This window comes from Xyrauchen texanus, chromosome 22 (genome assembly GCF_025860055.1).
Source record: "Xyrauchen texanus isolate HMW12.3.18 chromosome 22, RBS_HiC_50CHRs, whole genome shotgun sequence".
In the NCBI taxonomy this organism is placed as follows: Eukaryota; Metazoa; Chordata; class Actinopteri; order Cypriniformes; family Catostomidae; genus Xyrauchen; species Xyrauchen texanus.
This window is the reverse complement of record NC_068297.1, coordinates 30,164,234-30,191,963: the sequence shown is the minus strand read 5'-3', so window position 1 is coordinate 30,191,963 and position 27,730 is coordinate 30,164,234. Positions and strand designations below refer to the sequence as shown.

The following is a 27,730-nucleotide window of genomic DNA, read 5'->3' as shown; positions in this document are numbered from 1 at the left end:
TTTGGATGCAAAAACATGCAATTTTCATTATAGAGTACTCAGATACTTGTAGTTTTTTCGGTACTACCGAATGCTAACTTAAAAAGCTCAGAACCGTTTTTGAAATTTGGTATCATGGTATTATCAAAGTATCTGTATTTTTGACAACCCTACACCTATTATATCACTTCTGAAGACATGGATTTAACAACTGGAGTTGTATGGATTACTTTTATGTTTTCTATATGAGATTTTTAGAACTATAAAGGACTGATCATCATTCACATGCATTGTATGGACCTACAGAGCTAATATATTCTTCTAAAAAAGAATCTTTGTGTTTTGCTAAAGAAAGAAAGTCATACACTTCTGGGATGGCATGAGGGTGAGTGAACTATCCCTTTAAGACCAAAAGCGTATAGGCTCATTAGAGGTATGTAAGAGTGTTTTTTTCTTTTCTGCACTTGCTACCTGTCAGAGGTCAACCAAGCTTGATTCCACCCCCCACACAACGATCACTCTCTCCGGATTACTAATCACACACACCTGTTCACCATTAGCAGCCTCATCAACAAGCACTATAAAACACTCACCCTAACCCCAGTTCAGCGTCAAGCCTCCAACAGGAACAGACCTTTCACCCTTGTCTTCTGAGCCTCTGATGCACTCTGGTTGCTAAGGCGTAACGTATACTCACCTACAAATCTCTAACTTCTGTGTCCTCGTTCTGTTCAGAATCAGAATCAGCTTTATTGCCAAGTATGCTTACACATACAAGGAATTTGTTTAGGTGACAGGAGCTTCCAGTCAACAACAATACAAACAATATCAAAAACAGCAGCAAGACATAGGTAATTAAAAACAAAAAAGAACACAAAATAAATAATTATACATATACGTACATACTCACCTTCATACATACCCACATACACACACACGTAGTGCAAATCTAATACAATCTGTTATATAAAGAACAAAAACCTGTATATTATGTACAGAGCAATGTAAGTAATGGCAGAAGTGGATAAGTTGGATAATATAAATTTAAATTAAAATTAAACTGTGTATTGCACATAATTATTGCTCAATGGGGCAATTTAATTGTTCATTAGATGGATGGCCTGAGGGGAAAAAACTGTTCCTGTGCCTGACGGTTCTGGTGTTCAGAGCTCTGAAGCGCCGGCCAGAAGGCAACAGTTCAAAAAGGTAGTGGGCAGGGTGAGTGGGGTCCAGAGTGATTTTACCAGCCTTTTTCCTCACTCTGGAAGTGTATAGTTCTTGAAGGGGGCAGGGGGCAACCAATAATCCTCTCAGCAGACCGAACTGTCCTTTGTAGTCTTCTGACGTCTGATTTCGTAGCTGCACCAAACCAGACAGTTACTGAAGTGCAGAGGACAGACTCAATGACTGCAGTGTAGAACTGTTTCAGCAGCACTGGTGGCAGGTTGAACTTCCTCAGCTGGCGAAGGAAGTACAACCTCTGCTGGGCCTTTTTCACAATGGAGTCGATGTGTATCTCCCACTTCAGGTCCTGTGAGATGGTAGTGCCCAGGAACCTGAATGACTCCACTGCTGCCACAGTGCTGTTTAGAATGGTGAGGGGGGGACAATGTTGGGGTGTTCCTCCTAAAGTCCACAATCATCTCCACTGTTGTGAGCGTGTTCAGCTCCAGGTTGTTTTGACTGCACCAGACAGCCAGCCGTTCAACCTCCTTTCTATATGCAGACTCATCATCTCGGATGAGGCCGATGACAGTGGTGTCATCTGCAAACTTCAGGAGATTGACAGAGGGGTCCTTGGTGGTGCAGTCATTGGTGTACAGGGAGAAGAGTAGTGGGGAGAGCACACATCCCTGGGGTGCACCAGTGCTGATGGTACAGGTGGTGTAAGTGAATTTTCCCTGCCTCACAAGCTGCTGCCTGTCCGTCAGAAATCTGGTAATTGTGTTGAAAGCCGAGCTGAAGTCCACAAAAAGGATCCTTACGTATGTCCCGGTCTGTCCAGATGTTGCAGGATATGATGCAAACCCATGTTGACTGCATCATCCACAGACCTGTTTGCTCGATAAGCAAATTGAAGGGGGTCCAGAAAGGGTCCAGTGATGTCCTTCAGGTGGGCCAACACCAGTCTCTCAAATGACTTCATGACCACAGATGTCAGGGCGACAGGTCTGTAGTCATTAAGTCCTGTGATTTTAGGTTTCTTAGGGATGGGGATAATGACTGAGCGTTTGAAGCAGCATGGCACACTGCTCTAGTGATTTATTGAAGATCTGCGTGAAGATGGGGGCCAGTTGGTTAGCACAGGAACGAAGGCAAGCTGGTGAGATGCCATCTGGTCCTGGAGCCTTCCTTGTCCTTTGCTTCTGAAAGACACAGCACACATCGTCCTCACAGATATTGAGTGCAGGTAGTGTAGCAGGAGGGGGGAGGAGGGGGGTTGCAGGAGGTGTTAATGGTTGTGTGAAATGAAGGTCCGAGTGCATGTGGGGTGTGAAATCGGGCCTTTCAAATCTGCAGTAAAACACATTCAGGTCGTCAGCCAGTCGTTGGTCCGCCACAGGGTTGGGGGTAGGAGTCCTGTAATTAGTAAGTTGTTTCAGGCTACTCCACACTGATGCAGGGTCGTTAGCTGAAAACTTGCTTTTCAGCTTCTCAAAGTAGCTTCTTTTAGCCACTCTGATTTCCTTATTCAGTGTGTTCCTGGCCTGATTATACAAGACTCTATCCCCACCCCTGTAAGCCTCCTCTTTGGCATGACAAAGCTGTCTGAGTTTTCCTGTGAACCATGGTTTATCATTGTTGAATGACAAAAATGTCCTAGTAGGGATGCACATATCCTCACAGAAACTGATGTATGATGTAACAGTATCTGTGAGCTCGTCCAGGTCTGTAGCTGCAGCTTCAAAAACACTCCAATCAGTGCAGTCAAAGCAGGCTTGTAGTTCCAGCTCTGCTTCAATAGTCCATCTCCTTATAGTCCTTACAACTGGCTTTGTTGATTTGAATTTCTGCCTGTAGGTCGGGAGAATATGAACCAGACAGTGATCAGAGAGTCCCAAAGCTGCATGTGGGACAGAGCGATATGCATCCTTTAATGTTGTATAGCAGTGATCCAATATATTCCTGTCTCTGGTGGGGCATGTAATGTGCTGTCTGTATTTGGGCAGTTCGTGTGTGAGATTTGTTTTGTTAAAGTCCCCAAGAATAATAATGACTGAGTCCGGGTATTGTTGTTCTGTGTCTGTGATTTGATCAGCCAGCTGTTGCAGCGCTAAGTTCCCAGACGCGTTTGGAGGAATGTAAACACTCACCAGAATAAACGAAGAAAACTCCCGCGGCGAGTAGAACGGCTTACAGTTAATAAAGAGCGCTTCCAGATTAGGACAGCACATCCTCTTTAGTGTTGTTACATCTGTACACCAACTTTCGTTGATGTAAAAGCATGTTCCACCGCCTCGTTTTCCCGTTAACTCAGCGATGCGATCCGCTCTGAACAGCTGGAAGCCCGGCAGATGTAATGCGCTGTCCGGTATGGCTTCACTCAGCCAGGTTTCAGTGAAGCACAGTGCAGCAGAGTTTGAAAAGTCCTTATTAGTATGTGTGAGGAGATGTAGTTCGTCCGTTTTGTTGGGAAGAGAGTGGAGATTTGCGAGATGAATGCTCGGCAGTGCTGTTCTAACGCCGAGCTGACGGAGTTTAACCAGCGCGCCAGCTCAACTCCCTCACCTGCATCTCGTAGCGCATCTAAACAACACAGCAGCGCCTCCAACTAAAATGTCCAGCAAAACGTTAGAATATTGAAAAACTGGGAAAAGATTATCTGGTATGTGCTGCCGAATGTTCAGCAGTTCATCCCTGATAAAACTGATTGGTAAAAGATTGCTAAACACAGGACAAACTAACAAAAACAACAAAAGAATTGAAGAGCTCCACACCGAGGCGGCCATCTGCGGCGCCATGTTGTATATTGTATATACCTGTTGTCTCCAGGACTCCTGTTCTAATTGCCTATCGTCAGTGATCCTGTATTCTTCCAATCCTCCAGTGAGTCCTCCGAACCTGCTTGCTAGTGACTGCATCCGTAAGAGAGAAGACTAGTATCAATGAACTGTGACTACTTGGTATCTACATTCCTGAAGTGGGTGTACTTACCTGTTGCCCGTCCTGCACTGAGTGATCTTCACCGTATCTGCACTTGAACTCACAAAATACTCACCTAGCACTCTTGCCACTTTGAATAAAGCTGTGTTTGGATTCACTTACCTCTGCCTCCTTGCCTATATCCTGACAGAAGGCTTGACCGTACACCGCTATGGATCCGGCACAGCCCGAAGACGACGCTTCCGCAAACCCCGCTTCCTCTCTGGTTTATGTTGCCAACTCCGCCTCCCGACCAGAGCCCTTCTCAGGGCGGGCGGAAGATTGCAACGGGTTCATCTCCACTCCGTCGTCGTCTCTGCCTGTTTTGTGTCTAGAGCGTTACAGAATACCTGACCGAACCATTACGGACCCAGCAGTCCGACTCTGGGATCTTCGTCAGGGGAATCAACCCCTGGAGGCTTATGTGGTGGACTTTTGTGCCCTGGCAAACCAGGTTAACTTTGGTGATGTAGCCCTTAAAAACATTTTTCATTATGGGCTAAATGAGCCAACCTCTTCTTGTATGCTTGGTGGTCGCTGTTCCCTCAGCCAGGCTCAATATATTGACCTCGCCCCCCTACTGTTCACTGGTTCTGCGTTCACTGTGGGGGAGGTGGACACCGAGCCAGTGTTCCACAACATAGCCGCAAGACCAGAGCCCCCAGTCTCGAAGCCTGCCACGGCCCCAGTCTCGAAGCCTGCCACAGCTAGCGAGCCAGATCCCACGCCGGCCACGGTCACCGAGCCAGAGCCCACGCCTGCCACGGTAAGTGAGCCAGCATTGCCAGCCTCGTCCGCCCGGAGGAGGAGGAGAAAAGGAAAGGCCTCTGCCCTCCAGCTTCTGCCTACCTCTGCCAAGCAGCCAGCGCCTGTAGCCTTGACCATCCCTGAGCCAGCGCCTGTAGCTTCGACCGTCCCTGAGCCAGCGCCTGTAGCCTCGACCGTCCCAGAGCCAGCGCCTGTAGCCTCGGCCATCCCCATAACCATGCTCCCTGTTGGCCAAAAGAGAAAGAGAAGGAAGAGGGCACCTTCTCCCCAGTCTCTTCTTGTGCTCAAGACCGCAGAGGTCCCCTCAGAGTCTTCCACGGCTCTGCCTGCCTCTGCTCCTCCCTCAGAGTCTTCCACGGCTCTGCCTGCCTCTGCTCCGTCTCTCGAGCCTTCCAGGGCTCCTCCTCCCGAGCCTTCCAGGGCTCCGCCTCTCGGGCCTCTCAGGGCTCCGCCTCCTGAGCCTCCAACGGCTCCGCCTCCCGAGTCTTTCGAGCCTTTCAGGGCTCCGCCTCTCGAGGCTCCCTCGGCTCTGCCTCCGGAGCCTCCTATGACTCCGCCTCCAGAGTCTTCCAGGTCTTTGCCTCTAGAGCCTCCTACCATGCCACTTCCCTCGGCTCCGCCTTCGGAGCCTCCCTCAGCTCTGCCTCCTGAGTCTCCCACGGCCCCACTCCCTGAGTCTCCAGAGCTTTCCATGGTTCCGCCTCCCGAGCCTCCTTCGGCTCCGCCTCTAGAGCCTCCTACGGCGCCACCTCCCTCGGCTCCGCCTTCAGAGCCTTCCAGGTCTCCGCCTGCCGAGCCTTCCTCGGCGCTGCCTCCTCAGTCTCTCAGTGCTCCGCCTGCCGAGTCTTCCATGGCTCCGCCTTCCAGGGCTCCGTCTGCCAAGTCTTCCACGGCTCCGCCTTCCAGGGCTCCGTCTCCCAAGTCCTCCACGGCTCCGCCTTTCACGGCTCCGCCCCCAGAAACCCTTCCTCACATGGTTCTGCCAGCTCCCCCAGTAACCATTCCTCTTCCCTGGCCTCCTGACCCTCTTCCTGTCCTGTGGCCTCCTCCCAGGCCTCCTGACCCGGTCCCTGTCCTACAGTCGCCTTCCAGGCCCCCTGACCCTGTCTCTGCCATATGGCTGCCTCCCGGACCTCAACCCAGTCACCTACCAACTTCACCTGCCTGCTCAGTACCGCATCCACCCCACGACGTCGGGGTCCAAGGTCCGCTGGCGCGGACTCTGGAGGGGGGGTAATGTCAGAGATCAACCAAGCTTGATTCCACCCCCCACACAATGATCACTCTCTCCAGATTACTAATCACACACACCTGTTCACCATTAGCAGCCTCATCAACAAGCACTATAAAACACTCACCCTAACCCCAGTTCAGCGTCAAGCCTCCAACAGGAACAGACCTTTCACCCTTGTCTTCTGAGCCTCTGATGCACCCTGGTTGCTAAGACGTAACGTATACTCACCTACAAATCTCTAACCTCTGTGTCCTCGTTCTGTTGTCTCCAGGACTCCTGTTCTAATTGCCTATCGTCAGTGATCCTGTATTCTTCCAATCCTCCAGTGAGTCCTCCGAACCTGCTTGCTAGTGACTGCATCCGTAAGAGAGAAGACTAGTATCAATGAACTGTGATTACTTGGTATCTACATTCCTGAAGGGGGTGTGCTTACCTGTTGCCCGTCCTGCACCGAGTGATCTTCACCGTATCTGCACGAAATACTCACGAAATACTCACCTAGCACTCTTGCCACTTTGAATAAAGCTGTTTGGATTCACTTACCTCTGCCTCCTTGCCTATATCCTGACACTACCATAATTCATACTTTAATGATTATTTCATAAACATATATATATATATATATATATATATATATATATATATATATATATATATATATATATTAGTATGTGTTTTACCTATCATGAGATATGTATTTCTATGTTTGTATCAAGACAAAAATTAGTGATATATTCATACAACTGACTACAATATCACATTGATTATCTGTATGACACGGGAGAATTATCAGTATTCCATATGCATATACGCATACATATTATGCATTCTATTTCTTACTCAAGGTGATGCTGTTGTTTCAGGTACTGATTTATTTACATATGACATTGCTATTTGATTAAAAATAAAAACATGGAAGTAAACTATAGCAAGTCTAACAATAAACAGTATAATATGAATATTGTCATTTTGGTGTACAATTGAAATTATGTAAGTTGTGCATCTATTTCAGATCAATAAGTGCATGAGAATATACATATGTGTAGCTTATGTGTTATGTGAAGCACAATATGTGTTTGACAGCCAGTTGTGTTTCATGAAATTCAGTGTAAAAGTAATGAATCCTGTTTTAGATTTGTCCTGATTTTTTTTGCCTCATCACTTTAAATTTTGAAAAATAAAAATATATGAATATATTCTATTATTTTCTAATTGTCTTGAAAATATTTGGAAAATTATACACTATCTGGGCATTTTGTAGATCCATTTGTGATATATACTGTGTATATTTGTGATATGTGTGCCAGTTCTCTAAAGACCTGAATAGTGTTTGGCGAAATACACATGCATTTAAGGTTTAATATTATTATATAAATAATATTATATAACCATTATATAATGATTCATCTTATAGACTGTTATTCTGAAGTGTTCAGATTATTATTATTATTATTCAGATTCTGCAAATCCAATCAACACCAACAATATTATTTGGTCAAAAACATCTCCACATTAACTCTATTGAAATTGGCCAGTCAGGGATAATTGTGTTCCTTATTTCAGTAAACCCTGTTGTGGCAATGTAAATGGAGGCAAATTACCACCAGATGAGAGATTAAAGGCTACAGAGTAGATGACAGTCCCCTGAGTGCCACAGAAGGAAGGAGAGATCCATTTTTCCTGATTGTGATTGCACCTCGTCCCCTGGGCCATAACCAGGCCTGCACAGGAAAAAGCCAAGCTCCTGTCACCAAAACAACCCAGGCCGACTGAGTCGTCTTTAAGTGTATGTGTGCTAATGAACACATTTGCACAGATGAAGGTATATAATGTAAAGGGTGAGGGGCTGCAGCATATTTCATCCTCAGTTTTATGAGGATTTCATAGTTTATCCATGGATTAGTCATTGTTGATCCATTTTAAAGCTGCTCTATGGAAAATTGAAGCAAATAAACAAGATATCCCCAAATGAAATAGTTAACATGCGTTGAATTAATTATTAGTAACTCATTAGAAACATAAGCTGAATTAATGCATTGGAAAAGTATGTATTAAATCTATGAATTAAATAAATATGTATTAAATCTTGTGATCCTTGCATTCAAAGCACAGTGGTCAATGTGTTCAAAGAAACAATATGTCAATTTGAAGTATTGTGGGTTGACTGATTGTTGAAAATGTAAACCCTGGTCATTGACAAATAAGGTTGCCTGAGGTGATAAAAATGAGAAATCTTTAAAGAAAATCTAGTTTAAAACAAACGTGAAGTTCATAAAAATGTAATATTTGTGTCCATATTGGTTTCTAAAATGTTTGAAAAAAATTAATGGAATTATTTTAATTTTTAATTACTTTAAAGATTTAATGTAATGTAAGCATCAGGTAAAGGATAAAGAATATTTTCCTTGCACCTTGAATACACAAGAGAGTACAAAACTTAATCATTAATTTAAAAAAAAGTTTACAAATATTTATTTTCCAAATAAACATATATATATATTTTCCAAATCAAATTTTTTGAGTTAAGAATATCAATAATTTTTCTCAGGGTTACACCAGAATTCCCCTTCACTGTATTACAGTCTGAACAGCTAAAACCAACTCGCTTCACAACTTGCTTTTGGTGCCCCTCCGAGGATATTTCACCCGGGAAAATGGAGCTCATACATGCTCAAACACTTCCCACTTTGGTGCGCCAACAGGTTTCACGAGAGTGAAATCTGCACTCTGTGGTGGACTGCTTTTACATGCTTCAATCTTCTCTCTCCCCTTAATTTTGCAGACGGGTGCATCAAAGAGGGGGTTTGGGGCTGTGCTCTTGCAGGAGGTGGAGGGGGTGGAACAGCCTGTGCTGTAAATTAGTCGTAAGCTTTGTCTCTCTTGAGCTTGGAGGAAATTTTCATGTGACAACCAACCCAGTGTGTGTAGCTTTGTTTGAAGATCAAGGACATACTGAAATTCATTTTTGCTTTGGGAAGGTCCTTCCTCCCATGCCTCCCTTATGAAGTCAAGCACCCCATGGGGCCGACATCCATACAGGAGCTCGAAAGGGGAAAAACCTGTGGAGGCTTGTGGGTACTCCCTGACTGCAAATAATAAGGGTTCCAGCCATTTGTCCCAGTTTCTAGCGTCCTCGTTTACGAACTTACGAATAATTTTTCAGGGTTCAATTAAATCATTCAACCAGCCCATCAGTTTGCGGGTGGTAAACGCTGGTACGAATTGATTTAATTCCCAGCAATTCAGAAAGTTTGTGCAGTGTATGTGACATAAAGTTTGTGCCTTGATCAGTGAGGATCTCCTTCGGAATCCCCACCTGGGAGATAATTTTGAAGAGTGCCTCCACAACACTGCATGTTGAGATGTTGCGTAAAGGCACTGCTTCTGGATATCACGTTGCATAATCCACCAGGACTAATACAAACCGATATCTGTGTGCTGACCACTCTAATTGCCCGATGAGTTCCAAACCAATTCTTTTGAAGAGGGCCTCGATTAACGGAAACCGGTGCAATGGCGCTCTTGTGGTGGTCAGTGGCCGCTCATGCCCGTGAATTCCTGGCCAATAAAAGCAGGCCATTAACAGGTGCAGTGTTCTTCTTAACCTAAGTGACACGCCATTGGAATATGGTAAGCCACCTGGAAAAGTGTTTCCCGTTGGATCTTAGGGATTAGTAACTGGGTTGTATTCTCATGGGTTTGAGTGTTCTGGGTCACTCGATACAACTAATAATCACTCGGTCCCTAATAATCAAAAGATATGGATATATGAGAGCTACTGCCCATCAATTACTCTCACTTGGTCAAAGGCTAGCCTATGTGTTTCATCACGTGTCTGCTGTAGAGGGGAATCCCCCTCTGGGAACTCCCTAAGGGTGGGAATGCTGGAGGATTCCCCTCCTGCATCATTCTGATGCTGAGCAGAAGTGGATGACCCCAGCTACGATTTCGGTTTACAGGACCCATCCACACACAATGCTTTTAGTAATCATTTAAACCATGGCCAATTGGTTCCCAGATTCAGATTCATCCACAGATGTTGGGCGGTGGCACTGGAAACATTATGCAGATCTTTTGGGCAGGCGAACGGTCAGCTGATCCAGCACCATCAGCTCGATGACGTCTTCCACGCTGCGGCCTTCCTTGGCTAGCACTGATTTCCGGCAGGCTTCACAGAGCTGCTGGGCAAAAGGTGGCCGGCTTCGCTCAGGGTGAGGGATCGGAACTGCTAGCGGAACAGATGTCTTCAGTTTTGTGTAGTCTAGGCAGTCCTCAGCGGGTAGTTGCTGCGCCGAGGTGGTGGCCGACTGATCAAAGAAACTCACAAATGCCTCTGGATCGTCCTGGAGCCCCATCTTTGAGAGCAGCAGGTGTGGCTTCATCGCTGCTTCTGGGGCCGTGGTGGAGGATCCGCCTGGAGATAACCAGCTCTGTAATCCTGTCGATAATCGGCCTGCGCTTGGAGGAGCACTACTGGGTGAGGAGGGCATGGAGGTGAGTTTCCTGGATGCTAACCAGGGCACGGAAGTCTTCTTCCTTTTCCTGGGTTTCAGCACCAGTGTAGAAGTTCCAGCAAGAAGGAGGCGGGAGCCGGGGTTGCAGTCCACGTAAGTCTGTTTTTATTACCAGAACTTTAACTCTATTTACTTCCCAACAAGGGCTTTTTACTTGTCACATACAGCTTCAATGATAGTAGACAACACAAACTGAAATCAGTCCATATAGCAGCTTTACAGCACGGAGCTTCAGGGTGTGTGTGTGTGTGTGTGTGTGTGTGTGTGGCTCGTACTCTCTCTGCCTCTCTGGCATTCCGTTTCTGCTGTCGCCTCACCACAGTACTATTTCTAATCATGAAATTCTATAAGAATCTTCTAAAGCAGAAAAAAACAAGAGAAAATAATTGTTTCTGTGTGCTTCCAAATGTTTGCAAACAGTTATTATTTTTATTGCAGTTTAATTTGTTATCGCTATGAACTTGAAATCTCTGAACTGTTCCAGGATGCAGTCCTTATCTCATGCATTAATCAGTGCTGTGCATTTCCACACAAGATTTTAATCACATTTTAATGACTTAAAGGTCAGTCATGAAACTACATGGCGCAAGCTGGTAGGTTCTTAAAAATGGTCATGGAATCCCTGAACAAATTTTTTTTAGCTCTTGACAGATTGCCCATAATTGAAAATGATAGGACTTATGTTTATTAAAGGAATACTTCAGCCAAAAATTACAATTGTCTCATAATTTACTCACCATCATGCAATCTCAGATGTGTATGACTGTCTTTCTTCAGCAGAATGCAAACAAAGAATTTTGGAAGATTTTTGAATATCTCAGCTCTGTAGGTCCATAAAATGTAAGTGTATGGGTGCCGCAGCATCAGCGGTGTAGCAGATCTAGTCTGCCAAGACCAAATCCTATCATTGTCATTCCCACATTAACGTGTTAAATGATTCAGAAAGTTGTTGTGACTGAACTTCTGTTTTATTCTAAAATAATGATTGAATGTTTTCAATGTGTTCTCGTGTGTCTTATTTTCTGCCAAAAACAGGATGTCCTGGCTAATGCAGGACAGCAGGCAAGCCTAACTTAGTACATACACTTAAGAAAGAACACTGCCAACAACATCTTCTGACATAAGATCAGATAAACAAGAGATCCAATAAAATGGCATTATCTTCACTATCAAAAAACAGACACAGGAAGATTTCTCTAAAAGGAGGCTAGAATGTCTGAATTAACACGAAAACTCTCCTATCCATGTCTCAACATTCCAGAACCCAAGTCATGTCCAGGTGGACTACAAACTAAAGCATAAAACATGTAGGACACCAGAATTCTAAAGTCCTAAGAAGCGACAAAGACAATGAACGTGATACAGTGAGGAAGGAAATGAACGATTTCATGTCCTAGACTCAAAAACAGAATGTGTGAACACTGGGAGGAAAGAGTGGAAGAACACACGGAATGACACAGGAGACAGGAAGGTAAAATATGACCGGAAAAGAATGAAAGAGCACAGTAAAATTAGCAATGAACGAATGAACCTGCACATTCACACAGGACAAGCATGGTAAAGCAATCATGGAATCAGTCATGGAATGGGCTGACTGTGGAAGTATTTAACAGCATGGACCTGCTGTTTAGCTTGTCAGTCAAGCTACAAGGTTATACACTTATTTGTACAGAAACACATCCTCAGAGAGAAAAAAGATACAGAAAAGTCAACTCCTGTGACCTGTCTTCTCAAAACACTAAAAATTAAGGGATAAGAAGACTCTATGAGTCTGTAATACCCTGTAATTGCTGCTTCTGAGCTTTGAACTTGCAACCTTAGGGTTAAAAGTTCAGTTCTTAAACCACTAGACCACACTTACAAAATTAAAGGGTTAGTTCTCCCAAAATTAAAATTCTGACATCATTTACTCACCGCCATGTCTTTCCAAACTCGTATGACTTTCTTTCTTCTGTGTATCACAAAAGGATATGTGTGGCAGGGCGGAGGGCGGGGCCGGGTTGTGATCCTACGCACCCGGTCCCGTATTAGCCTAATACGGGACCGGGTGATTAGCCTAATACGGGACAGGGTGCGTAGGATCACGACCCGGCCCCGCCCTCCGCCCTGCCACAATATGTTTAGCATAATGTTTTCCATCCAATGACAGTGAATGGGGACGGAAGTTATTGAGCTCAGTAAATGACAAACTAGCACAATTAAAGGAGACCTATTATGCCCCTTTTTACAAGATATTATAAGTCTCAGGTGTCCCCAGAATGTGTCTGAAGTTTCAGCTCAAAATACCCCATGGATCATTTAAAATACCATGTTATAAATGCCTCTTTTTGGGTGCAATCGCTGATTTTGTGTGTGTCTCCTTAAATGTAAATGAGCTGCTGCCCCCCGCCCCTTTCCGGAAGAGGCTGTGCCTTTACAGCTTGTGCTTCGGTTACTACAGCAACAACAAATCAGAACCTATATGACTGACAGCGTAAATACCGGAGCTCAGACAGGGCTGGACTGGGAAGAGAAATCAGCCCGGGATTTTACATAAAAACTGGCCCAAAAGTTGAGCGGGTGTGTGTTTGCTGCCCTTTCTGCATATCGCGGCACCGTTTTGTGGTCTGTTCTGCATAACGTGGTGGCTCATTTTGGCTTATCATGGCCCATTCGGCCCATTTCACGGCCCTCGGTTCTCCCGAAGGCCAGTCCGCCCCTGATCGGCCCCAAAGTGCGTGGACCCACAGGGGAAATCACTGCATCTTCAGTGGCTCTGATGCCGGGAGTAAATGAAGACTCTTATGTTCACTTTTACAGCCAACAACAGAACACTTAATGATGCTTACATAGCTGAGACATTATTCTTCTCACTATATCTGCTCCAGCACGGAAAACAATCGTGGACTGTGTGTAGATCACTCAGGGAAGGAGGGTGGAGTCCATCACCAGTCGTGGGCGAGGGCTGCTCTAAATTGATGTCATTTTAGAACAGAAATGAAAACCATTCATTTTGACACTCTGTTTTTGATTAATAGAAATATGAGAAAGAGTAGTGGGTGGACTTTTGATATTGTAGGGTGGTTGTGTACACACACTGCCAACTCACATTTATGTACAACACCATGGAAAAGTGAATTTTGCATAATAGGTCCCCTTTAAAGTATCATAAAATGATTCCATAAATCTTGTGTACAATATTCCTAGTCTTCTGAAGTCTAAGATTTTGTGTGAATGAAAATACAGAATTTTGTGCTAATGCTCAGTATAGCGTCTATCACGCTTTTCTTTGTTCGCCAAATTACTTCAAGCAATGGTAAAGTGAGAGAAAAAGAGGACAAGTCACCAGTCATGTTTTGCCTTCCTCTGGAACGATTTTCTCCAATGGTGAAGAAATGCACAATCTAACTGGCCAATTTTGGTCAGAAAGGTGAGTTACTCAATATTGCTGTTCACAGCCATTCTGTTGTCATGTGGCTTCTATACAGGAACAGATGCCTTTAATATGGGATGTTTCTAAGAAAGTCATATAGCTTTGGTCATACAGGTTTGGCTTTGAAGGACATGAAGGTGAGTAAATTATATAGAATTTGTATTCCTTTAGGCACAGATGCATTATCAAGATGGTAGCTAGTGTTGCCACATGTCGTCCCCTTTTTAAAAATGAAAAGAATTTGTCCTGCATTTTAAGTCAGATGGCATATAGGCGAAATTGTTCAAGATCGTTAATTTAACCTTGATATTATCTGTAAACGTTATAGCTGGTAAGGGACTTTCTAAAAAGTCAACACATTATGCTAAAACGTCCTAATACTATTACGGGTGTGATTAAGGGACCATCTGAAAAGTCCACATAATGCACAACCCCCATCAAACCCACTGGATTAACAGCCCAGATCTTTCGCTCCTAAACCACACCACTGATATTTAGGTTCAACCACTCCTGAATTACTCCTTCTGAGATTTAAAGCTGAAACTGTTAGGTTGTACTTTTTGACAAATAAGCTGCCATGTAATTTGACACAAAATGAAATGTTAATGAAATTAAATACCTAAAATACTCCTAATGGTTTTCTTCTTGATAAAGTTAATTAGTATTATTATAATTTCACATGGGAACCAAAAACATAAAAAATATATAATATTCCATCTGCTTGTTTGAAATTGTGTTGGATACTGACATTGAAAGAGTGCTGGTTACCTCGAATGATAATGGGGTTCAAGAAATGGTGTAGTCATTGCTTCCATTACAGACTCATCATCATCGGTGACACGTAAGCCTATGCTGACACATGGCACAACAATGGCATGGAAGAATTTCTCCCAGTGCCTGACTCAACATATTTTGGGAAAGCCAAGCCCTCCACCCAACACGAGCAGGCAGGAAAATACATTTATAAATGTCTTCACAACCACATGGGCAATATTTACTTTTCCATTCTGTTTGCATTTCTCCAGAAATGGCTAACAGTGGCAAAGCAGATGAGACAGGTGGGACAGGTCAGACAGAGAGCACAAAAGAGACATCTTTCTCCTGAGAGGAGAGAAACCACATGGGAGGGAGCTCACATTATGCAGCAGAGACTTTGTCCCAGTCCATTGGGAAATACATCTCATTCTACCCATGGGCAAAAGGTGATTTGAATGCACTGCATTGATGAGTTAGGAACAACTAGGTGGCCAGTCTGCAAGGCAAGGGATTTAATAAAGATTTGGTATAGCACCATCTCAAAATAGGTGCAACTAACAGTGAGAGTTGTTCAGAAACCTTTGGCCTTATACAAACGAGACAGCTTCTGTGTGTGTGTGTGTGTGTGTGTGTGTGTACATTGCAGCATTGGTAAAGCTACATTTAAGCTGTAGCTTCCCAAGCTGAAAGCTGTAATTTGAAGTACTTTTTGTTGCATCAGATGCTCTCCAACAACTAGGCTTTCACATGAGGAATCCATTTAAAGGGTTTTTCATGTTTAATCCTTTGCATTTAGAATTTTTGAAGCCAAGCACTCTTTAGGGAGCTTTTCAGACTATAATGTAGACAGAACATCTGTTTAAAACTTTGCATTTTGGCACCAGAACTTATTCAAATGAATGTTTCACGTGAAAAAAGAGAAAGGAATCCTTAAATGTAATAGCATTCCTTTTTTTAACTGACCACAAAATTGAACATTGTGATGCATCTTCAGATTTTGAATAACTAAGCTGGAGCTTCAAATTTGAGGCATTTTTTTACAGATACTATTTTCCAGCTTTCAGTTAATGTTGTTTAATACAAATAATAAGATTAGGATCTTTCTTACAGGCCTGCTTTGTGTTGTATATTTGGGTGAATCTCGTTAAAATATGTCTAGGTCACATTTCATCTCCAAATATACAGTTGAAGTCAGAAGTTTACATACAACTTAGTCAAATACATTTAAACTCAGTTTTTCATGATTCCTGACATTTAATCATAGAAAACATTCCCTGTCTTAGGTCAGTTAGGATCACTACTTTATTTAAGAATGTGAAATGTCAGAATAATAGTAGAGAGAATTATTTATTTTGTTATGTATACCCTGTCTTGTTTCACTGTTGCCCTTTTGTTTGCCATTTTTGTCACTTTTGCATTTCTTAGTTTTCACTTTAGTCCCTTATGTAACTCCATAGTCTCTTTGTTAGCGTTCGTGTTTTCTGTCATTGTTTTCACCTGTCCTCATTAGTTTGCCTTTTGCTTCTGTTAATCACCTTGTTATCTTGTTTGAGTTCTGTTTGTTCATTGGCCCCTTTTTCCCATGTTTATGTATTTATACCCTGTTTCTTTGTTCAGTCCTTGTCTATCGTTGTTTGATGTCAGCCTGGTGTGTGTTTCCTTCCCGAGTACTCTGTTTGTTTACATCGTGTTTAGTTAGCAGTTTTTTTTATGTTTGATTTCCCCATTGTGGGTTGTTCCTTTGTGTTTACCTGTTTTGTTAATTAAATAGTTTAAACTGCGTTTGGATCCGCATCTCCTTGTCTGCCTCGTTGCTCAAGCGTTACAGATTTCAGCTTTTATTTCTTTCATCACATTCCCAGTGGGTCAGAAGTTTACATACACTTTGTTAGTATTTGGTAGCATTGAATTTAAATTGTTTAACTTGGGTCAAATGTTTTTGGTAGCTTTCCACAAGCTTCTCACAATAAGTTGCTGGAATTTTGTCCCATTCCTCCAGACAGAACTGGTGTAACTGAGTCAGGATTGTAAGCCCCCTTGCTCGTACATGCTTTTCAGTTCTTCACACAAACACACGTGTGTTTGTGTTTTGCTTTCTGTTTTCTTTTGTGCTCGTTTTCTATTTGCGCTCCTGGGACGTGACTCATTGGCTGCTTGTCAGACGTGACGCCATCGCGTTATGCATCACCTGTGACGTCCACCAATCCCTGGATGCTTCCGCTGATTTAAAAATCCCATTGGAGAGCAGCGCCAGATCTCAGCACACATCCATGCGTTGATTGTTGGTAGAATTAAGTTTACGTGTATGTCTTGTGATTATTATTATATCACTACTTGTTGGTTCAGAGATGATTAAACTTTGTTATGCATTTGTGAGTATGACTAATGACTGAAATTGAGCGCAGTTTACCTTGTTCTAAAACAGCGTTGTACGCAGTAGCCCAACTGTAGACCAATTAGAGTGAAGTTTGTATTGTGAGTTGTCTAATCCTCATTCTGTCTCTGCAATTAAGAAAGACCAATGTAGATAGCAATCTAATTGTTAGTTTAGTCGGAGAGCGGTCGTCATTCATTGTTGTTTTGTTTGTTTATTTAGTATAGTTTAGGTAAGGCGTCGATTACGCCGAAGATTTCGTGTTGTTTTCTGCATTTTCTTTTTGGTAGTTAGTTCTAGAGGTTTTGGGTTAAATAGATATGGGGGTTATGTTTTGATTTATTTTGTTAATTTGACGACCCTTTTGTTTTTTTTTTTGGTTATTCATGTTTTCTTTTACATTTAATATATGTTTTGTAACGTCCTCACTCTCCGGTGACTGAATAAACGTTTTCAACGTTAAGGACCTAGTTTCTATGATTGTTTTTCCCACCTGCTCATCTAGCCGCAGTACCTCACTTAATTGTTACGCAATCATCCCGCTAACATCTTTTAAATACGTAACAATAACGATGGTCATTATGCCAAACAGTTCAATTTTTGTTTCATTGGACCAGAGGACATTTCTCCAAAATACAAGATATTTGTCCCCATGTGCACTTGCAATCTGTAGTCTGGCTTTTTTATGGTGGTTTTGGAGCAGTGCTTTCTTCCTTGCTGAGCAGCCATTCAGATTATATCAGGTTATACCAAACTATGTTCATCTCTAGGAGACAGAATGCGTCTCCTTCCTGAGGGGTATGATGGCTGCGTGGTCGCATGGTGTTTATACAGTGTTTATATGGTGTACTATTGTTTGTACAGATGATTGTGGTACATTCTGGCATTTGGAAATTGCTCCCAAGGATGAACCAGACTTGTGGAGGTCCACACATTTTTTTTCTGTGGTCTTTCTTTTGATTTTCACTAGATGCCAAGAAAAGAGGCACTGAGTTTGAAGGTAGGCTTTAAAATACATCCACAGGCTCACCTCCAGTTCAGTACACCTCCTATCAGAAGCTAATTGATTAATTGTCTAAAGGCTTGACATCATGTTCTGGAATTTTCCAAGCTGCTTAAAGGCACAGTTAACTTGTATGTAAACTTCTGACCCACAGTAACTGTGATGATAGTCAATTAAGTGAAACAATCTGTCTTTAAACAATTGTTGGAAAATGTACTTGTCATGCACAAAGTAGATGTCCTAAATGACTTGCCAAAACTATAGTTTGCTAATATTAAAGAGATATATATATATATATATATATATGGCGCTGGAAATACTGACATTGGACGTGCAGCCGACCCCCGTTATTTTTAATATACATTATTCCATGCATATTTATATCCCTTTACCTTGTGTTATATTATCCAGGCATTATAAAAACAGAAGTTGGGTTCAGAAGTCCGTTTGGAATATACTCGTAGCAAAATACATGCGCAAATAAAAATCCAACAGTGCTCTTCACTCATCTCACTCACATAGAAAAACACAGATATACTTGTGACAGGGCAGAGGGTGGGGCCGATTCCGCACACCCGGCTCCTAATCAGGCTAATCAAGCCTCAGAGAGGGATAAAGGCCGACTGGTAGCTGCAGTGCGAGAGAGAGATTTATGGACAGCTGTCCGACACCTTTGTGGGTTTGTCTTAAAATATTATTTATATTGTCAAGCCGGTTCTCGCCACCTCCTTGCCCCTCATAACCCCCTTTACACTGGTGCCGAAATCCAGGAAGGAGGAGGGATGCGCCGTAGTAGAGTCCTCTCCACTACCATCCACCCCAATGGAGCAGCCGTGGCCATCCGCCGGAGGGGTCTCAACCAACCGCCTGGAGCGGTTACCGCTGCCAGGGGTGGGGGAGACCCCTACCGTCCACCAAAAATGGGCCGGAGGTCTGCCTCTGATCCTTCCGGGGAGGTGCGGCTGTCGTCGATTAGAGGGTGGAGGAGTGGCCGAGGACCAAGCTATGGCGTATCAGAGAACTGGAGAGTGTGTTTTTTTTTCTCTCGCTCTTCCAATGCTGGGGGCTACACGGCCTGAGAGAACGAGGGAGAAATGTGACAGGGTGGAGGGCGGGGCCGGGTCGTGATTCCGCACACCCGGCCCCTAATCAGGCTAATCAATCCGACTGGTAGCTGCAGTGCGAGAGAGAGATTTAACACTATTGTGTGTTTGTCTTTTGTTTCAATTTGTTATTAAACTATTATTTAGATTGTCAAGCCGGTTCTCGCCTCCTGCTTTCCATTAATCCCTTTACACTACTCAACAACAAAACAAAATCACAACCATGTGACCATGTCCATTATTACTAGTTCAACGTGATATTGTGTCAACGTGTCTTCATGTGTTTCATATTTGGACAGAGATTGGCTCATGTGTTGCGAGTTTATCACAGATAAAATGCAAAAAACTTTAAGTAATCCCACTGTCATGAGGACAAACCGTGGTTTTAATGAAAATAATGCTAAATATAGTTTCATATTAGTCTATTAGAGAAATATTTATAGCCGGTTATCATGCATCAGTGTATAACACATTGCCAAATGAGTCTGTCAGACTGTATTAAAGATTGATCATCATTGGAGAGTTGCTCTAGAATTTATAATATTACACTAGAGGACAATACCTCTATAGAAATATCTTCAAATAAGTGACCAGAATGTACCTGTTTTATATGTAGAATAGGCTATGTTATTTATTTTTTACTTTGCTATTGTTAAGGCCTATATGACTTTATTGCATGTTTGTAAATATGAAAAAAAAATGGGGGGGGGGGTCCTAAGGGCGGTGTGGTCCTGTAAATGTTCTCGGGGGGGGGCTTACTGTCAAGACATTGAAAACACCTGGTTTAAAATTAAATAAAATTATGTATAGCATTTTGCAAAGACAAAACACAGTCCACGCAAAAGGACACTCGATGGCTGAAAAACAAATCAATACTTTTGTATTTTCTCGTATTGATTATTGCAACGCTTTACTTGTTGGGGTCTCTAAATCTACCTTAAATAACTTTGAGTATGTGCAAAACTCTTCTGCTACAATCTTAACTAGGACTAGGACAGGTGATCACCTCACTCCTATCTTGGGGTCCTTGCACTGGCTCCCTGTCAAGTTTCGAGTACACTTTAAAATTCTCATGATTACCTACAAGGATTAGCATGGTTTGGCCCCTCAATACTTCTCTGAACTTTTAACACCCTACACTCCAATGCGTGATCTCCGCTCCTCCGATTCAGTTTTCTTAACTGCTCCTCCTACTCATCTACGTTCTATGGGTGACAGGACGTTCTCTTCTTTTGCTCCAAAACTGTGGAACTCTCTTCCCTCTGTGGTTAGACATGCTGAATCTTTTAGTATTTTTAAATATTCTCTTAAAACTCACTTTTTTAGGGTTTCTTTTATTATTATTGTATTTTTTTTCTGATTGCATGTTTTATTTTTTTTTGTGTTTCAATGTATTTTTAATTTTCTCTTGTAAAGCGCTTTGAGATGCAACTTTTAAACATCTATAGAAAATAAAGTTGTATTATTATTATTATTAAATATAGCATAAAATGTCTGAGATGGATTTTACTTATGTTTAAAGAAACCATCTGTGAGATGATTACCCTATTTTGGAAATGAAAATGCATCTCCCCCCACTTACATAAGTAATATCACCAATTTTAAAAGATTGCTTCTTACAGATCCTCCTGGAATACGGAACTTAATATTTGCTAAAATATAATGTGAAAAAGCAACATGACAGAAAAGTAAAGAATATCCATTCATTTGCAAAGACATCAGTGGAAAAGGTATTAACAGATATGAATGCCTCCATGGTAACAACGTTGAAAATGTAACATGAGGGGTATGCTATGATCTGATGCAAGAACACCTAGGGCTGGGCAATATGGCAAAAAAAAAATAAAAAAAACGTATGGACGATTCACAAATTAATTTTTTTTCAACTTTTAAATGCACTCCAACATGATTCAAATTGTATGTTCTTCATTAGAATCCAAGGCGACCTGGTTAGAGAAATCCAAGTTATTTTCCTGGTTAATAGCTGTTCCAAGAAGAAGAAAAAATGAAAGAAACACGAGCATTTAATGTGATTTTCCAAAGTTTGAGTTCACTTGTGAAAATGTTTCTATGTTGCATTTTTCTACAGGGCCTAAAAGAAAATTGGCCCTGAGTCTACTCCTCTTTCACCGTTGCTGGTGTGCCAGTGATTACCCCTGCCATTGGCATGCATGCCATAGGATGCTGACCCATAATCTAGCAAGAACTCATAGTATATCAAACAATTTGTATGTATATTCATAAACCCCTGCAGATAGTGATGCACCCATAGCGGTTCACGCTGAGCAGTGCAGCAATATTAAATTTTTTAACATTACAATTCAACTAGCAAAGTTTGTCAAAATGATCGCTTGCCAAATGTTGGCTATAGATGCAGTACACTTGAAACACGTCACAGAACAAAGCAATAATTAGCAGTCTGTCTGAATCATCATGGCAAAAGGTGCGCTATGTTTGATTCTCCCATATATAGCCTCTTCATGATCTGAAATGAAGCACGTAACTAACATGTTTACATCAGTCTTTGTGTTATTAACCTGTTACTGGCATTAAAACAAGTGCAATTAATTATTTTTCTCTTCCTTATTCAGCCTTTGGTGGATTTACAATGTATCTAACTATAGCGTTTGCAAAGCGTTCTGACCTGCCAGTGGAAGGGTTAATATTAGTTAACGATAGATAGGCCATAGATACAGTTGGCAAGGAGTCCCAGTTTCCATAGTTACGCTTTTATTTCTATAGTTAAAATGAAGCAAATTTCACAAATTTCCGTCCAATATATTTTAAAGAAAATCACTACAAAACGTTTGTGTGTGGTTATTTGCACAGCTTTGCATATTTAAAATTAATATTTAAAGGTGCACTCAGTAATGTTTTGAAGTATGTCAAAGTGACTTACATTGACACCTAGTAGCCTGGAAGCTGCATCATTCAAACACAGTAGTTTCAGTTACCAAAGCCATTGTAGAAATTCACTATACACTGTAAGGCAGGATTAATTTCATCCATGAATGAAAGTGTCCAATAACAGGGCTTTTACTGAGATTAAGCAAGAAGTATTCAGCTGGTCATGTGATGCTAATATGGCCGCCCCCATGAGGGTGCCCCACCCCAAACAGCTTTTATTTGGTTACTGATATGAAAGTAACAAAAGATACAAAGTGCTTTACAGTGCTTTATAGCCTGCCATTGGGAGCAACTTGGGGTTCAGTGTCTTGCTCAAGGACACTTCGGCATGTGGAGTCACGTGGGCTGGGAATTGAACCTCTAACATTGCGATTAGCGGACAACGTGCTCTACCACCAGAGCCACAGCCGACCTTTTTGAAGGCACAGATTTTGATTCAATTTCTAGTAGGGATGTGCCTGAAGCCAAATACCTTATTTGGAAAGGTACAAATAATGAATAATGTCTATGTAATGTTTCACACGTTCACACATGATTCTCATGTATTTATTTATAGCCTAAACTTGAGCACAATGTTAAATTCCTGATCAGAAGTGACGATTTTAAGTCGGAGCTCGTTTGGCCATCTCTTAAAGTTGACCACATTTATATTCACATCAGCGATTAAGGTAATTAACTGGTTAAGACTTTATTCCAAAAAAGTTAAAATGCTCCATAGAGTATCCATCTGAATATTCCTTCTTATGTAAAAGTAAGAAACTGAAACATGATCCATATTTTTTTTAATCAAAATTACATCAAATTGAATTGAGCAATCTTTAATAAATAAAACTAATAAAACCTAAATTATTTACATTTTATTAATTTAATTTAGTTAAACATTACATAATTCAATTTGATGGAATTTTGCTATGTAACTGAAATTCGTACATCTTAAAAATAGGCAAAAATGGGGGCCTGGGTAGCTCAACAAATAAAGACGCCAAATACCACACCTGGAGTCGCATGTTTGAATCCAGGGTGTGCTGAGTGACTCCAGTCAGACTTCTTAAGCAACCAATTGGCCCGGTTGCTAGGGAGGGTTGAGTCACATGGGGTAACCTCATCATGGTCACCATAATGTGGTTCTCGCTCTCGGTGGGGTGCGTGGCGAGTCGTGCGTGGATGCCGCAGGGAATAGTGTGAAGGCTCCTTCATATGTGCTTGGTCTCCGCGGTAATGTACTCAACAAGCCACATGATAAGATGTGCGGATTGACGGTCTCAGACGCGGAGGCAACTGAGAATCATAATATATCACCATGAGGACTTAGACCTTTATACACTAACACTACTTTTTTTTGTACTAAAAGTAATTAGATTAAAGTATTTAATTACTTTGTAATCAGATTACACCAAACACTGAATAAGATAAATAGGCCTATAAGTAAATATCAGAAAATGACTTTGTTCCCCTGAAATACAATGGAATGCTGCCCACTGACCATTTTAAGCCATATTGTGTAATGACCATAATTCATCATATTTTACTTTATGATGATACAAATTAGATCCCACATGTCTCTTCTCATCTTGTAAATAAATTGCTTATATTTACAGCAGTCTTTTTTTTTCTTCTATTCAATTGATGAGCGATAGTTCTGGCATATTTGTGTTTTCCTTATCTATCTGCATTTTCCACATAGAATTGAATGGATAACTATAGTGATTAGAATTTGTATTCTCCCAAGCTAAAGCATACTCCCATTAAATGATGCTTTGCTAACTGCATACAGTTTTCTCCCATATACTGTAATTTTCGCCCTTCAACATTCATTTGAAGCTTCATACAGGGTCCCTGTACAAATGTAAAATGTTAGTGATGACGGTCCCTTGTCATTCCCATGAAAACGTTTCCTTGAGTTAAGTTGAGAAAAGATGAATGTGAGTTTTTATAAATACTGAAAGCTCAAACCGCATTTGTGACAGAGCTGAAACATATTAAGATATTAGTAGTGCTGCCTCAGTTGTCACGCTAGTGAATCCATCCAATTGCTATATAATAACCGGATGCTCTTTTATTTCAAGAGCATTTTAGCAGAAATAACACTTATAAAGTTATACATTATACAGTGGTGGTATCAAGTGGCAATATAGTGACCATAGATTGACATATAGAAAAACATATTCACAGGCCACAGAATTTACACTCTAAGAGAAAGTACTTACAAAATACACCATGGCATGGTACATGCCCAAAAAATACAATGCTCTATGTATGGACCATGTTCAAATAACCATTGAAGTACCATGGTCCTTTTTGTTAGTGAAGGAGATAAAGAAGTTGAGGTGGACTCTCCTGCCAGCATTCCTCTTTACAGCCAGGACTCAGCTTTACCATGAGCTTAGGAAGAATTATCTTCATATTCTCTGAAACTGGATATTTTAAAGTGGATAGACAGTTTTGTCGAAAATAGACGTTTAGGTGATATTGGAGCAGTTATAACCCAGCAAATACATAACATTCCCTGCTGCTTCCCATTTGGCTATTTTTGGGGAACCAAATACTAAAGTTCTGCAAACGTTCCACTAACATTCTGGGAACATTCTCCTAACCAAAAGGGAATGTTTCATTTATGTAAAGAAAACTATCCTGGCTAACCAACAGGAAACGTTAGAATATCTGTTCTGGGAACCAGGAGCTAACGTTCCCAGAGCCTTCTGGGAACCAAAAATAGTTATCTGGGAAGGGAGCAACATGCTTGTTGTCTAAGAGACTGGCTTTGATCTTTAGGGTTTTACTGATAGCTGCTCATTTCTCACTCATTATCATCGACAACAGTTGAAAACATGTTTTAACCTGATTGTTCAATTTGACGATTTTGGCATTCATTTCCGTCCTTGACTTGAGTAAGATTGTATTAACCCATTCCTGTGGCAAACGCCTGTGTGTGAGGGGGTGATGCAGTTCGTCACGTTTCGTTTCATGACTCAACGCTTTTTCTGTGACAGCACTTCAGAAAGGGATCAAGTTATGAAAGAGGGTGTTATCAAAACAGCGGTCTGAGGCTTGTCTGACCGACGTGACAAAAGTAAACTGCTCCATTCATTCAGCCAATACTTTTAAGCTGTCAAACTGCACGTAGACCAGCTCAAATCCTTATCATTCGCTCTTTTTAATTCATTCATTTAGAAATGAAGCCTATACATTTTTATGTGTATACAGACAGAAATAATTAGGGACCGTTCACAACGGACACATTTTTGCGTTATAATACAACGACTATTTTAAACTTTAAACGGTATCTTATCAACGCGAGAAGTCCCGTCTACTCATACATGCACACAGCCGAACGATTATGAGCGCAGACGGAACGCACAACGTGTACTCTGTGAACGGCCCCTTACTCCCAAACTACACTGGTATCGACGCGACAAAATCAGAACGCTTCAGGGGCGAACTTATCTGAACGCGTCACGTCGTTCGCTTGCAATGTACAGTTGGTGTTGTAATATGTTGGTTACCTTTAATAAAAGATGCTCACCTGTGCAGGTAAAAGACTGAACTGGAGCGCTGCAACTATGTGTATCAGTGACGCCAAGTAACTCATCTCGAATGCCAAGACTAGTCGAAAGCCAGGTCTAATCGTAGAGAAATCCAAACAGTTGTGTTTAAACATTGAGTAATGTCAGTGTTTGAATTTCAGCAAATATTCCACAAAAGGGGGTTTGGATTGTCCGGCACGTGCCTTCCTTGCCGTCAGTGAAGTGTGCGTTTCGCAGCTTTCTCAAAGTGACAAGATTAAATAAAGTAGAAAAAACAAATCCTCCGGAATGTGCTTAATATTCCGAATATAGGCTGAATATGAAAGTAGCAAAAATAGTGACAGATCTCTTAATTGCATCCTATTACGCATATATCACAAGAAACAATATGTTAATGTCCTTATGATGTAAACAATGACTTTAATTATTGTTTGCTGGTTTTAATCGTCCTCACGCGCCACTGGAGATCCAGCGTCTGTTTCCAGGTGAAAGATTCCTGCTCGCGCATTTCCCAAATAGAATGCCACACATCCACACGACCACTGTAACTACCTTTCAACAAGTTGATCATTTAAATCTCCTCCTCCTGAAGCTCTGCACATGTTCATGCTGTCCTCCCAATGCCCTCCCCTCCATGGGCTCACATCTCAAACTTCTTGTTCCTTTTCCACTGGATCAATAAACTTATATTTTACAATTCAGCCAAAAAAAAAACTAAAATCTAATCTAACCGTTTTTTGTTTTTTAAATCAAAATTATTTCATATAACTGAATCAACATAAAAACATTATTTTACTATATATTTTATTAATTGTGGTCTCGGAATAGAAAGAACGTTTTTAAAGTAATAGTTCACCCAAAAATTAAAATTCTCTCATCATTTACTCACTCTCATGCCATCCCAGATGTGTATGACTTTTTCTGGTGAACACAAAGATTTTTAGAAGACTATCTCAGCTTTGTAGGTCCATTTAATGCAAGTCAACAGTGTTAAAAACTTTAAAGCTCGTAAAAGGACATTAAGGCAACATAAAAGTATCCATATGACTCCAATGACAATATATATGTCCTTTTTTGCTATAAATGTTCCTTTTTGTCGAGTAATTCATTTTGAATGCCAAAACTACTCAAAAGACAGGTCTAAACATAGAGCAATCCAAACAGTCGTCTATCTAAACATTAATGTCAATGTTTAGATTTCAGCAAATAATCCACAAAAGTGGTTTTGGATGGCACTGCATTAGGGGATGGGGGGTAATCTGACGTGGTGTGCACTGCAAAGAGATTGTCTGTGTTCCACGACAGCATAACAAAATAACATGCGAGAAAGGGCAGCCGGTGAACTTTCTGGTGGGTAAGATGGTGCCCCCCTAGGGAGTTGATGCCCTACGCTGACTGCGTAATATGTGAATAGGGAGTGGAGGTGCTGTGCAGAATGCGAATTTCCAAAAACAAAAGTAGAAAAACTCTTAAGGAGAGAAAGTGAAGATTAATAGTAAAAATTGACTTAAATATTGATCTGTTTCTCACCCACACCTATCAATTCACTTCAGAAGACATTGATTTAACAACTGGAGTCTTATGGATTTTTTTTTAAGATGCCTTTATTTGCTTTATGAGCTTCAAGTTTTGGACACTGTTGACTTGCATTGATTGGACTAACAGAGCTGAGATATTCTTCTAAAAATCTTCATTTGTGTTCAACAGAAGAAAGAAAGTCAGACACGTCTGGGATGGCATGAGGATGAGTAAATGATGAGAGAATTTTCAATTATAATAAAAAAAAAACCACAATGACACAAAGAGGAGGACAGTCGTATAATATTATGAGCAATGTTAAAAGGTAATCACCCCTGGTGGTTAGGATGTAATATCTCACCATGACTGGTTAAACATTACTTTTAAACATCAGTCAACAGTATATCACTGAAGCTCCCACTTTGGTCCCCTCTCACCATACTGGTACAAAAATCATGGTCTTGCTTCAATCGGCACTTGTTACTGTGTCATAAC

At 41.5% G+C, this 27,730-nt stretch overlaps 1 protein-coding gene across 1 annotated transcript in view; it reads right to left on the bottom strand.

Annotated features, from left to right (window-relative positions):
* Positions 1-26,210, bottom strand: part of LOC127662201 (vascular endothelial growth factor A-like) — a 55,524-nt gene extending 29,314 nt beyond the window's left edge. The window contains exon 1 of the mRNA XM_052153297.1: positions 25,717-26,210. Within this exon, the coding sequence (XP_052009257.1) occupies positions 25,717-25,851 (135 nt within the window). The 5' untranslated portion in view covers positions 25,852-26,210. The remainder of the gene's footprint in view (positions 1-25,716) is intronic.
* Positions 26,211-27,730: the final 1,520 nt, after the last annotated feature.